The sequence below is a fragment of the Alligator mississippiensis genome, chromosome 5 (assembly GCF_030867095.1).
Source record: "Alligator mississippiensis isolate rAllMis1 chromosome 5, rAllMis1, whole genome shotgun sequence".
Lineage (NCBI taxonomy): Eukaryota > Metazoa > Chordata > Crocodylia > Alligatoridae > Alligator > Alligator mississippiensis.
In genome coordinates, this window is record NC_081828.1 from 37,709,121 (window position 1) to 37,723,424 (window position 14,304).

The 14,304-nt window shown below is 41.5% G+C and overlaps 1 protein-coding gene across 2 annotated transcripts in view; it reads left to right on the plus strand.

Moving 5' to 3' along the window:
- LOC102567843 (hornerin-like) overlaps positions 1–14,304 on the plus strand; it is a 116,890-nt gene that overhangs the window by 98,598 nt on the left and 3,988 nt on the right. For both annotated transcript variants that reach the window (XM_019479113.2, XM_014599720.3), the window contains 15 exons: positions 1,965–1,994; positions 2,927–2,962; positions 3,241–3,279; positions 4,251–4,292; positions 4,528–4,566; positions 5,028–5,066; positions 5,947–5,985; positions 6,671–6,700; positions 7,747–7,785; positions 9,141–9,179; positions 9,840–9,878; positions 10,393–10,434; positions 11,359–11,394; positions 11,619–11,657; positions 12,393–12,422. In XM_019479113.2, coding sequence (XP_019334658.1) covers positions 1,965–1,994; positions 2,927–2,962; positions 3,241–3,279; positions 4,251–4,292; positions 4,528–4,566; positions 5,028–5,066; positions 5,947–5,985; positions 6,671–6,700; positions 7,747–7,785; positions 9,141–9,179; positions 9,840–9,878; positions 10,393–10,434; positions 11,359–11,394; positions 11,619–11,657; positions 12,393–12,422 — 558 coding nt within the window. The remainder of the gene's footprint in view (positions 1–1,964; positions 1,995–2,926; positions 2,963–3,240; positions 3,280–4,250; positions 4,293–4,527; positions 4,567–5,027; positions 5,067–5,946; positions 5,986–6,670; positions 6,701–7,746; positions 7,786–9,140; positions 9,180–9,839; positions 9,879–10,392; positions 10,435–11,358; positions 11,395–11,618; positions 11,658–12,392; positions 12,423–14,304) is intronic.

Genomic DNA, 14,304 nt, shown 5'->3' on the forward strand with positions numbered 1-14,304 from the left:
TGACAACCATGGTCCTGGAGCAAGCTGCCTCAGCCAGTTCCCGGGCAAACTCCTGGTCTAGCTCAGGACTTTGGGTGGGAGGTCTGTAATAGACTCCCACCATTGTGTCCCCTGTGCCGTGTTCCCCATGGATTTTAACCCAGAGGGTCTCCAGCCGTCCACCCTGGTCGCCAATATCGGCTTGCAGGGACGCGTAGCTTTCCTTAACATAGAGAGCTACACCCCCGCCCCTTTTCTCTACACGATCCCTCCTGTACAGGGTATAGCCATCTATACCCGTGGTCCAGTCATGGGTGGAGTCCCACCAGGTCTCCGTGATCCCTATGACATCGTAATTGTTTGCACTGAGCAGGAGGATGAGCTCCTCCTGCTTATTCCCCAAGCTCCTGGCATTTGTGTACAGGCAGGCAAGCGCCCCCTGGGGGGCTCCTTGCTTGCCCACAGATTTTACCAGGGCTGGGGCTGGGGCGGGCTCCCTTGAGTGCCATGATCCGCTGGCTTTGCAAGATTTGCTCAGCGGGCCAGCAGTGGCGGTCGTGCCCCTGTCCCCCAGCGGGCTTAGTTTAAAGCCCGGTGGAGCAGGTCAGCCAGTCTGGCTGAGAAGAGCCTCCTCCCTAGGGGAGAGAGGTGGAGACCATCTCTTCCCAGCAGCTCGCTGCCTCTCTCGCCAAAGAGTGGGCTGTGGTCATGAAAGCCAAAGCCTTCCCGATGACACCAGCACCGCAGTCTTTGGTTGACCACATAGATCCTCCTGTCCCTTCTCAGCCCATAGCCTGAGACTGGGAGGATCGACGAGAACACCACCTGTGCCCCCAGACCCTTAAGCCCCGCTCCCAAATCCCTGTAGCGCCTCATGACCTGGCTGGGAGTGCTCCGAGCCGTGTCATTGGTGCCCACATGAATAAGGAGCATGGGATAGCGGTCTGTGGGTTTGAGGAGCTTGGGGATCCTCTCCGCAATGTCCCGGATGCGGGCCCCTGGGAAGCAGCAGACTTGCCGGGCTAAGGGGTCAGGGTGGCAGATTGGCCCCTCCGTCCCCCTCAGGAGGGAGTCTCCCACAACAAACACCCTACATTTTGTCTTGGGGAGAGCAGGGGCGGGAGTTGCAGTTGGGCCCATGTTGCCTGTGGGGGCCGGCAACTCAGCAGGCTCTGCTGGGGCAGCAAGAGGTGCGTACCTGTTGCTCAGTTGTGGCGGGGGTGGGGCCTTGGTGCGGCGGGCCTTAGGGCCCTTGACCACCTTGGTCCATGCCCCTGGCTGGACACAGCAGGAGGTCCCAGAGTCCTCCTCTGGCCTGGAGGGAGACTGTGATCTACCCTCTGCCTCCCGGGGGAGAAGGGCCTGGCAGTAGGAGTCTATCTCCTGCTCGCAGTCCCTGATGGCACGCAGTCTCTGGACTGTGGCCTGGAGCTCCTCCAGCTGGCGTGCCAGAGACCCCAAAAGGGAGCAGACCCCACAAGGGGAGGTCGCCATGCTCCCAGGCCCCAGAGCCTGAAAAGGGACAGGCAGCCCCCGCAGCCGAGAGCCAGGGGCTCTGTCTGCGTGGAGCCCGGAACCAGGGGCTCCGTCTGGGTGGCCGTCTCTGAGGTGCCGGGGGGGGGCCGCGGAGCCCGAGGGGACCCTCGGGGTGCAGCGCATGCCCATCCGTGTCATGCCTCTGGTAGGCTGGCTACAGCTGGGACTCTCTACCCTGGGGGGTGCAAGGCAGGGTCTGGCGCCCTCCTGCGCGAACTCCGCGCTAACTCACGCGCCGGCAGAGAAGCGCGCCTGTTTGTGCAGCCTGTTCGCGCGGCTCCGGTCGCGTGGCTCCCTGGGGGGCTGGGCCAAGTAGGGGCCTGGGCGGGGCTTGACCCGGCCCGGCTCCACTCAGCTGCCGCCTCCCACACACACACTAAGGGGTTAGCCCCTTCTCTAAAAGGTTTCTCTGGTCTCAACACAGTAATTGTTTTCTGTTTTCTTTACAGGAAGAATGTGATTGCTCTAAGCAGAGTTCAGTAAGTGTTTTTGTACTTGGTATATAGACATGTCCCCTTTTCTTCTTATTATTGAAACCAAAATCCAATTAATTAGGTTAGATGCATGTATTTTTATACCATACCTTTTTTAAGCCCAAATGATCCTCTAGCTAACTTTATATTTTTGAGATGACAGAAGATATTTCAGATTATCAGAGAAGGAGGTTTGTATCTATACTGAACTACAACTATAGTTATGATTAGTTTACCATGCAGCATAACAGTGGCTGGATTCCTATTTTCAAACCATAAATAAGAAAAGCAGTATATTATCCTTCAATAATAGACCTGATTTCATCAAATGGTGGGTTTTGCCAAGAAAGTCACTCACACAAGGGAGCGTGCAGTGCCAGCTCTGCAGCTTGTCCAACCATGAAAATTCACCTCAGTCCCCTTGCCATTTCTGCTTATAAAATATATGTGAACAAAGTGCCTGAAGAGTAGATTGTGAAACAAGGTGATAAGTACTGACTAGTCTGAGCCCTTGGACAACTGACCTAGAATACACATTCACAAAGATACTAATATGAAGCTTTTTTTAAACATGGGGATATGGCCTATTTAGGGAGAGAGGACCTTACTCTAGTCTTTAATTACACAAAAGAAAGAAAGGCGTCGCACCTTCAGACAGTCCCTTTGCATCTGTCTACAAAGCAGACTTTACAGCTAAGGCCTAACCTAAGCAGTACTTGCTTTCCACGAGCTAGCATGGGTAACAGCTGCATGGATTTCACCATGAACTAGCACTAAAGTGTATCTAGTAGTACATCATTCATGGTGATGCTCATACCATAGCTAATACCAATAGAGCAACCCATGCTACAGAACCACCTTATGTTGCAGTCCAGATATATTATTTGATTCCAAGAATGCCACTGACATAAAACCACCTGCATTCTTCTCTTATCCAGGGTTCGTCTTCTGAAGGCAGTCAATCTGGTGGACAGGTAAGAACTCATTTTTTCCTTGATTAGAACCAGTGGGTTCTAGACAGTCAGTGCAATGCACACAAAAAGGAAGATGCAGTTATCTGTCTTTATTTCTATTGGGGACCTTCATATTTAACCACTTCACAGAGTAAACAGCATAAAAAGTTCTGCCCTTGTAGTTTGTAATACTAAGCAGAAAGGAAAATCCATAACAGGAAAGGGCCGTTTCATCAACTAGGACTTGATTTCTAGAAAGCCTATGAAATAGCAAGTAATTCTTTCCATTTTTTCCCCAGGATTCATCTTCCACAGGAGGCAGCCAAGACAGTGGAGCAGTAAGAACTCCTCCTTCTCTGTATTTATCCTAATGTCCATCCCTATGAACATCTTTCCTCTTAAAATGACCTTACTCTGGTGGGTAAAAGTAGCCTGATCGACCTATTCTGGTTAAACTAATCCAGATAAGCCTTTACAAAGGATGCTTCTGTAATGAGGATGAGCAAGGGTTTGTGTTCACTTTCCTCAAGAATTTTTTTCCCACAAAAGCAAGAAAGGAGTCTTTTGGGGATATTCCTGCTTAGTAGACTGAAGGTATGATCATAGTACAGGTAGGCACAGTTGTACTATCTTTATTGGAGATGACACTGGTAAGAATAGCAGTGAAGATGCAGCAGTAAGGAATTCTGTTAAAGCTGATAACCAAAATACCTAGCCTCTCAGAGGAATTGTGGTCTGGTTGCTAGCACATGCCAAGGTCATGTTACTGTGTCTTCACTGATTCATTTCACTGCACCAGAATTTATCACATCACCTTAATGGCACATGTAGATGCACCCAGTAAGTCTCTTCCTCCAAAACAGTACAGTATCTCTGAGTGTACAAGTAAAGGACAAAGTATCTAACTTCCCATTTTTCAGCCTTCACATTAAATCACTTCCTAGGGTAGTGTTCTAGAATAAACTGGATACGTCCTCCTCAGGTTGTTGTCATTCTGGTGAGCCAGGAACATATTTTAATTCACAGCCTTTACATGTTTTTCACAGGGCATTCCTTTCACTAAAAATGACAGCTCAGTGTTGTATGGAGAGAATAAATTCAAAGTAATCTGGTTTCCCTTGGTAAAACCTCTATTTACTTTACGTTCATTTACTTAGTAAATGGAAACTACACAAGTAGTAGGCCAAAATCACAGCATTTGACTCTGAAAGTATTACAATGATGAGTGGGAGGGAAGGGTGAATTATAGATTCTTCTCTGAGTGGAGGAAAAAGTTAATTTATTTGGATTTATTGTTATTTCTTTACAGAGCGAATCATCTGATCTAGTCAGAAGCCATATCTCTAGAGAAGTAAGTAATTTCCATCTCCTTTTTCTGAGTTGTGCCCCAGATGGACTTGAGTTCAAGTTTGCATATAAGAGCTGCAAAAAGTAAAATCACACCCAAAGGCATATACAAATCAGAGGTTCTGTAACACCAAGCAGAAAAGCAAAAGTAGTAAAAGATAGGGGCCCTTCCAGCAAACAGGCCTTAATTTTTAGAAGGCCCATGAAGCAGAAATGAATTCTTTCCATGTTTTTCCCAGAATTCATCTTCCTCAGAAGGCAGCCAAGGCAGTGGAGCGGTAAGAAGTCTTCCTTTTCAGTATTTATGCTGTTATCCCTATGAACTTCTTTTATGTGGAAATGACCCCTGCTCTGGTTTGTTACCAGGTATCTCTAAGCCAGCTGATATACAAATTCTGGTACATATGTTCATCAAAGCCTTTCCAAGGGTTGCTTGTGGATGATATATTTCACTAGACTAACTGCATAGTTAGGAGAGACTTTAGACAAGGTTTCAGTCACAATGTACCCTTCCTCTGGCTGTTCCCAACTATGCAGGTGGGCCACGTAAAGATAGGACCCCAACAAATGTAAGCAGCAGATATGGGCTATGGACTGGGGAGAGACAAGGGAAGGAATGTTCACCATCTGCTGTTCTTTAATCCCACAGAAAATAGTAAAAGAAATGTTTTTCCTTCAACAGGCATTAATGCCAAGAAGCCCTTTCACCAAGAAGTAACAGGTTTCTTGTCTTTTACAGGATTCTTCTTCCTCTGGAGACAGTTTTTCTAGCGTACAGGTAAGCAGTAATTTTCCATCATTGTGGCCCAGTTGGGCTCTAAAACTGGGCTCTTCACTGGAATATATTAGCAAAGAAAAATCCCAAAGTCTTGGTTTCTTTCAAGAAACTTCACATCAGATGCTCCATGTGTTGGTTCTGATTGAATTACGTGTGTTAAAGGATGCTTGTGGAGAAGGGAGGGGAATAAACACTACATTTCTCTGTTGTTTCTTTCCACAAAAGCAAGAAAGACCTCTTTTCTGCCAACAGTCCATTTTGGTTATAATCACACAACAAACTAAAAGTGTGATTATGCAAGAGCTGCACATAATTATACTTACTTAAGTGATGGTAGCACAGGTAAAGACATCAGTGAAGATGCAGCATCAGAGGCATCAGCAAAGTGTGGCAACCACACCATATACCCACATCCCCAGAAGAAGTCTTCTGGTTGGGTTTGCAGCACACGGCCTCCATCTTTATTGCCACAATTAACTGTGCTGACTAGACTACTCGCAGCAGAGGTGTTAATTTCCCACATTCATTTTCCTTTCTAGAAATACTCATTGGCTTCAAGAAGCCCTTGGACACATAAGTAGCTGGTCTCTCATCTCTTATGGGCTTCCTCTTCCACAGGAAGCAGTTATTCCACACTATTTATTTATGTTTCTGTCCCAATACCAGAAAATGGCAGACCTCCCATGTGCACAACAGGCTACTTTGAGTTGCTCAGTTTAAATAATAGGGAATAGTGCTGGAAGAAAGGGAGGTAAGAGCATGTTCCTTTTTCACTGCACTTTAATTTCACAGAAGACACCAAGAAAGTAACTTTCCATCAGCAGATTTGATGTCAAGAAGCCCTTTGACACAGAAATAACTGGTTTCTTGTCTTTTACAGGGTCTCCCTTCCTCAGGAAGTGGTCAGTCTGGTGGACAGGTAAGCACTCTTTTCCCACTGCATTAGTATTTTCAGTTTTATCCCAATATGCTGCTCGCAGGTAAACCTGACACTATTCTGAGTCCTGGAAGAAAAGGAATATCTGTGTTTCCAGCATAGTTTTGTTCTCATGTAAACCTAATTGAACCTTTCTATAGAACAGGGCTTAAAATGAGGGTGTTTAATGGTCTTGCAAGAAATAATAAATACATAAAGGGTGCCATTTCATCAACTGGGTCAGAAATAGAAAAGGACCTCTTGGATAAAAATATGTTATTTCATATTATCTAGAGCTTTATACCTTTCATAGTATCTTCTCCATTAAAGAAGACTGCGTAACTCTCAGGCAAAATTACCTCTTGCAGAGGAAGCATCAATTAGTAAATTCTCAGCACTCTTTACCCCATGTTTTGCTATAAGGCCTTTTATAATATATTTGCACAAGAAATTAGAAGAGGGATTCTAGCAATCAGTTTAATAAAATTCTGGAACAGACTCCTAACAAAAGCAATGGGATCTAGAAATTTAACTACTATTTCAATGGAGCTTCATTAGTTTGTAGTTTAGTTATGATGACATGGTTGCCCACAATATCAGGAGCCTGGGCTCTGTTGGATAACAGAGGAACATACAACTAGACCTCCTCAGTACTTAACACAATAACTGTTTTCTGTTTTCTTTACAGAATGAATGTAATTGCCCCAGCAGTGGTTCAGTAAGTGGGGGGGGGAGGGCGGGTTTGGTGTATTTGTTTCTCCTTTTTAACAATATCTGTGTAGTAAGATAATTTCCAGTTAATTGAATTAGATCTATATATTTTTTATGTGATGGCTTGTTCAGCCTAATTATTCCTGTGGCTGTACATATATTACTTGAGAGAAGAGAAAGTATTTCACATTATGATATCAGTTCATTAAAGATGGGGGCTGATCCACAACTGCAGTTATGATCAGTTTACCATGCAGCACACCAGTGAACATTCTGTACCCACTTTCATATAACATAAATGAGAAAAGCTGCATTGCTCCCTGCAAGAATAGACTAGATTTCACCAAATTCCTCAGTTTGCCAAGAAAAAAGTCACACACACAAGAAAACATGCAGGTCCCCCTCCGCTCTGCAGCTTGCCCAAGCATGAAAATCTGCCTGGGAGCAGACAAATTCAACTCGGACCCCTTGTCGTTTCTGCTCATAAAATAAACCTGAACAAAATGACTGAAGAGTAGATTGTAAAACAAGGTAATAAGTGCTGACCAGTTTGAGCTCTTGGAAAATATGACCTAGACAGTAATGTCCCTTGTAAATGTCCCCACTTTGGACTTACGTTTCTAATTGTAACCAGTTGTGGTTATAATATGATATCCTGTGATTTTATGGACTCTGTGCCAGCCTTGGTAAATGGAGGCTAAGCAAGTAGTAAGCCAAAATCATGGCATTTGACTCTTAAAATATTACAATGATGAGTGGGAGGGAAGGGTGAATTATAGATTCTTCTCTGAATGGAGGAAAAAGTTGATTTATTTGGATTTATTGTTATTTCCTTCTCCTTTTTCTGGGTTTTGCTGCAGATGGTCTTGAGTTCAGGTTTACAGATAAAAGCTGCAGAAAGTAAAATCTCACTCAAAGGCATATACAAGTCAGAGGTTCTGTAACACCAAGCAGAAAAGCAAAAGTAGTAAAAGATAGGGGCCCTTCCAGCAAACAGGCCTTAATTTTAGAAGGCCCATGAAACAGAAATAATTCTTTCCATGTTTTTCCCAGGGTTCATCCTCATCAGGAGGCAGCCAAAGCAGTGGGGCGGTAAGAAGTTTTCCTTCTCAGTATTTATTTTTGTATCCCTATGAACATATTTTACCTGGAAATGACCCTGCTCTGGTGTGTGACCAAAGCCATCTGGTATACAAATTCAGGTTAATCTGTTCATCAAAGCCTTTCGAAGGGTTGCTTGTGGATGGTATCTTTCACTGAACCAACTGCATAGTTGTGAGAGAATTTAGATGAGGTTTCAGTTGCAGTGTTCCCTTCCTCAGGTCCCTCCCCACTTGCACATGGTCCACATAAAGATAGGACCCCAACAAATTCTTTCATCTCTCATATTTCTTGAACCATCATTGCTACCACATCACTACTATCAAATAAATCAACCAGTTTTTATTGCAAAAGTCTTCATCTATTTAAAAAGAAAGAAACACTTGAACTAAGTTACCTGGTCACTACATCTTGCAAGGATTTTCTGTATTCTCAATGCATTTTTGCATATTTCCACGGATATAAAGATTCTACACTGTGACCATCTCTATGCCAAATTTACCGTTTTTTCCAAACAAATGCTCCTCTAATATCCTCTAACACGGAAGAGCTGTGGGAGGAAGGGAGAAGTAGAGTTGTCTATTTTTACTGATCTTTTTTAAAAGAAAACCAAAAATAGGTAAATTAAGGCTGCATACTACTTACTGAGTCCCTCCTAACATGGAAATAAGTGGGTTTCCAAATTTTTTTCCACATTGTTTATTCATCTGAAGGCAGTCAGTATGGTGAAGCGATAGGAACTTCTTATTCTTAATATTTATAATTTTTGTCTCAATGAGGGACCTATTTTACCTGAAAAGAACACAGATCAATGATGTTCAATGAGGAATATCTGTGTTTCCTAATGCACATGTTTTGCTTGAACAGAACTACTGTGAAACATTTCCAGACACACAAGGCTATAGTCTACTTGGGGAGAAATTATCATAGTTTGGTCCTCAATGACACAAAAACGAGGTGTCCCACCCTCAGACAGTCCTGCTCAGTAGGGTCAAAAATGACCTGTGCACTGCCAAGACTGCGTAGTATTTACACAGCAAGTACTTTAGCAAACTAAATGACTGTGCAGTTCTAACTGTGTAGACATGCCCAGTGGGTTCTAGATAGTCATAGGAGTGCACAGGAAAAGGAAGATGCCATTATCTGCCCTTACTTCTGTCAGGAAGCTTCACATTTAACCTCTTCACAGAGAAGGCAAAATAGAATTTTCATCCTTTGGTTTATAACGCTAAGCAGACAAAGAAAATCTGTAATACAGAAGGGGTCAGGGCCCTTCTATCAACTAAGCCTTGATTTCTAGAAGGCCCATGAAATAGAAATTTATTCTTTCCATTTTTTTCCCCCAGAGTGCATCTTCCTCGGGAGGCAGCCAAGGCAGTCAAGGGGTAAGAACCATTCCTTCTCAGGATGTATGCTTTTGTTCCTATGCTTTCACCTGGAAATGACCTTTCCCTGTGGGTTCTGGTTAAACTACTCATGATAAGCCTTTACGTGGTAAAAGAATGACTGTATCATTATGGGCTGGCGAAACATAGCTATGCTTCCTTTCTGCAAGCTGGTATTGTTTATTTCTGTGCCTTATTCTAGCTAGGTTAGAGCTTGCACAGATAAGCCTACCCATACAAGAGTCCCACCATATTCTGCAGTCTAGCCATATCTTTTAATTTCAGGAATCCCTTTAAGACAAAGGAACCAGTTTCTTACCTGGTGTGGCATCCCTCTCCCTCTGGAGGCAATCTTTCTAGTAGACAGGTGCAAACTAATTTCCCATGCTTTTGATCCAAGGATTCCTTCCTCCAAAATTGGACTGCAATAGATGGGTAAATAAACATGAAAGTATGTGGTATAATTTCTGTCTGGAGATTTTACTTTGAACCTCTGCACAGAGTAGAGAACAACAGAGACAAAATAGAAAGTTCAGCTTGTGCTTGTAATGCCCAGCAGAAAAGCAAAAGTCACTGAAGAGAGGGACCCTTCCATCAACCAGGCCTTGCTTTCTAAAAGGCCCATGAAAGACAAATTTACTCTCTCCATTTTTTTTCCAGAACTCATATTCCTCAGGAAGCAGTCAAAGCAGTAGAGAGGTAAGAACTGTTCCTTTTCAGTACTTATTCTTTTACCCCAATGAACATTTTTCACCTGCATATGACCTTGCTCTGGTGGGTAAAAAGAATACCCAAGCAACCCAATAGACCTGTTCTGGTTAAACAACTCCTGATAAGCCTTTACAAAGGATTCTACTGTAAGGGGGATGAGCAAGAGGCTCACCTTCCTGTGGCACAAAAGCAAGAAAGCTGTGTTTTTGGGATATGCCCGCTCAGTAGACTGAAGGTGAGATTGTAGCACAGGTGAGGATAGGAGTGAAGAGGAGGCAATACAGGCTTCCATTAAGGCTGACAACCAAAGTATAGACCTAGACTCTTACGGTTATGTTGCCATGTCTTCACTGCTGCAGTAAATGGTATGAGCTTGATTATTGGTAGCCAGATATTATAACCTATGTGTAGTACAGTTCCACTTTCCTGTTATTTTCTAGACATAGAATTTGGTCTAAAGAAGCCCAACAGACAAAAATAATTATTTTCTTATCTTTTTCAGGATTCCTCTAATTCAGGAGGCAGTTCTTCTGGTGGACAACAAGTAAGCAATAACTTCCCCTAATACTGACTCAGTGAGTCATTTCCTTCCAAACAGGACTGTCTCTTTGAGTGCGCAAATAAAATACAAAGTTTCTAGCTTTCCCTTTTTTCAAGAACTTTCACATTAAACCACGTCCTAGAGTGGTGTTCTAGAATAAACTGGATACTTCCTCCTCAGGTGGCAGTCTGTCTGGTGAGCAAGGAATGTCTTTTATTTCACAGCCTTGACATGTTTCTCCCAAGGCATTTCTCTCACTAAAAATGACAGCTCAGTGCTGCATGGAGGGAATACATTCAAAGTAATCTGTTTTACCTGTTAATTTAAGAAGCAGATATGGGACTAGGGAGAGACAAGAGAAAGAATGTTCACCATAGGCTGTTCTTTCATCCCACAAAAGATAATAAGAAAGGTCTCTTTCCTTCCAATAGGCATTGATGCCAAGTAACAAGTTTCTCATCTTTTACAGGGCTCCTCTTTCTCTGGAGGCAGTCACTATGATGGACAAATAACGCATTCATTTCTCATAGAATTAGTATTTAGAGCTTTGCCCCAGTATTCCTCTTGAAACTGAACCTGCCCTTCACAGCACCTTGGAAATAAATGATTATCTAAGTTTCCAGGATAGTTTTACTTTCACATAAATCCTCATTTAAATTTTCTGTAGAACAGGTTTTTACCCACAAAGATCTTACCTTTATGCTAGAATTTTTTTAAAAAGGAAAAAAAATAGAGGCATCACTTCAGCAAATAGTCCAGGAATGAAGCAGGGCCTTTGAAATGGAAATATGTGATTTCACACTATTAAGAGATTTATTTATTTCATAATATCCTCACCATTAAAGAATAATGCCAATATCCCAGTTGAACAGACATCTGCCAGTTTATGATTTGGTTTTTATGATGTGGTTCCCATCTTTTTTACAGGGTTCTTCTTTGGGAGCCAGTCGTCCTGGTGGACAAGTAAGTCATTTTTCCCTAGAGCGGAATAAATTAATATCTAAACAGCTAGGTTAACCATCTTTAACCTTTTCTTATAAAATGGTTATGAAAAAAAAGTTTGCATCCAAACTATTTGATCTTTCCAAATAGTGGGAACAATAATAACTGATAAAAAAGTGTGGCTTTCTAAAATGTCATGGAATTAAAGAATACCTATTAAATGGTAATATGTGATTTCTTTACAGAGTCCATCTTCCTCAGAAAGTACCAGATCTAGGGGACAGGTAAGCTTTTTTCTCTCCTCATGTTCAGTTGCTCTATTTTTCTTTTCTTTTATTACTACTTTAAATTTGGCAAAAATATTAGTGTTTTCCTTGAAAAAGGTGGGCATTACTGAATAGAAATTATGCTTCTTTCTTTTACATCCGGGGACTTGTTTTCTTCTTGTGTGTGGTTCAGACCTACCAGTGTAGCCATTTCAGAAATTGCCTTATATGAGTTTTTGTGTATTGAGTAGTCCTATATTTAGTTTTTCTGAGAAATCTTATATAAACTAACTTCTAAAGGATATGTATTGGATTCTGAATCACTGAAAACAGGGATTAAAGGTGATGACCTTCAATATTTTCCATTTTACTAATATTTTTTCTTATGCTTCCACTTATAATAAGCTTTATTTTTTCATGGTATTTTTACCATTAAAGAACATGATCTAATTCCAGGCAAAAAAGAGCACACTTAAACTCATTTATTCAAACACTCAGAATTTCTTTACACTGAGCTTTATTTTATGGCCTTTTAGAATAAATTTGAGCTGTAAATTACTATCAGCCAAATGGTGAAATACTGGAACAGCTTTCTAATTAATAGGAATAGTGGTGGCAAAATGAGCTTCATCTGTTCATGTTAGGGACTATATAACACATGGTTGCTACTGTTTCAGGACAGTGCACTCAGTTCACTAGCCAACCATATTTCTGTGTTCCTAAGGAACTAACTGGTTTCTGGTTTCTTTATAGGGCGGATGTGTTTGCCCAGCTGGGAGTTTAGTAAGTATTTTTTTGTTAACTGACAGGATTTCTATTCTTCTCCCTCCCCCACTGTCTGTGTAATTAGAAAATTCCCAGTGTATTGGATTAGATACACCTATGCATAAATGATAGCATATTCAGAGTGATTATTCTGTGGCTTTATTTATATTGCTTGAGATGACAGAGGGCATTTCATATATCAGCTCACCAGAGAGATGGGGATGTACATTCATTGAACCGCAACTATGCTGTAATATCCAATCATCATGCAGCATGCCAGTGGAGTTACTCCTTTTTTAATAAAATATTTTAAAAGAGCAATATCTTCCCTTCAAAAACAGATCTGATTTCACCAAATGGCTGGCTTAGCCAGGAAAAGTCATTCATATATGAGAATATACACCACCAACTCTGCAGCATACTCAACTGTGAAAAATCTATTGATTAATTTAAAACTATTTTAATTTTATTGGTTAATTGAAAACTATTTTAACTATTTTAAAATTATTAAAAACTATTGAGAGCAGACCATTCTAGCTAATCTTTCTTGCCTTCTGTGCTTATGAAATATGTCCAAACTAAGTTACCTAAGTGTTCATAATAAAATGAGAATTGAAGTGCTTACCAACATGAGCGCTTGAACAATCAGAATGTAGGAAAATCTACATGTTCATATATTGGGATTCATTCATAAAATTGATACTATTCATGCAGAGTAAAAGGAGAAAATAACATATTGAGTATGTCTAATCTTTAATTTCAGCAAGCAATTTCTCATATATAAAATATATGCCTTTTTCCCCATTAAGCTCATAGTAAAGTTAGACCATTTATACTCAATACCCGGTTTCTAATTATTTTTTTTACAGAGATTCCTTCAGCAGCTAATGTGACACATTGGTTAAGACATTTTACATGAGAATGTATAGTTTTCTTTCAGTATGTCACTCAGTAAATTGGAAGGAATGTCTCTGTGAATGGATATGTCAATGACTGGTTATGTTACAAGGGAGTTTCTTTCCTTTGGATGAATGCCTGAGAATGGTCTCAGCAAATTGGAGAAAAAGGAATCTGTTGGATTTATTATTTTCAGTTGTTACTTCTGAGAGATCAAAGATCTTTTAATTCAGTATGGTATCTTTTTCTGAAGAGTTCAAATGTTACAGCCTATCCTTCTGTACTTGTGTTATCTTGCATTCCAGGAAGCTGGAAAATACAAACAACATAATGTGACTTCCTCAAATAAACCTGAAGTTAATGATTTACAATTTTCTTTTGTAATAGGGATCTTTTTCCTCAGTGGACAGGCAATATAGTGGATAGGAAGTAAGCTTGCCTCATAGTAATACCTGTTTATTTCCCCTATTCCTTGGATGTGGTCAGTTTCTGTTAGTATGGGAAACGTATTGTGGAGCTACTTTTCTTCAGGTAAATATTTTGAAAATATTGGACAGGAACCTGTAAAGAAGTTGTCTCTGCATTGAAGACCTAAATTCATTTGGCACCTCCATTTTGGACTGCTAATTTCCCTAGATGTTTACAGCCTGGCTTTCCAGTCATGCCCTAATCACCAAGCAATGCAATAGGCTTAGGGGAGACAATCTTTCTCCTCTCCACACAGTGATCAAGCAGCCTGCTTTGCAGCCAAGAATGTAAGTATCATGAGCCAGAAAGACAACAAGGAAGGAGTGAAATGCCATAGTCTACTTTCCTCCAAGGGGATAGCCCTGGATTGTGTTGTGTTTCCTGCTCCCAGGCTTGTTACATCAGATGGGGGTACTGGATAAAAAATTGAAATAATCCAGGAAACTACCCTGAAGCAGAATCATGCATCACCTCATCAGCCTTTTGTTAAAAAGTTGTTGTTCTTTGAAATAACCAGTATCCAATTGTTCTGTTA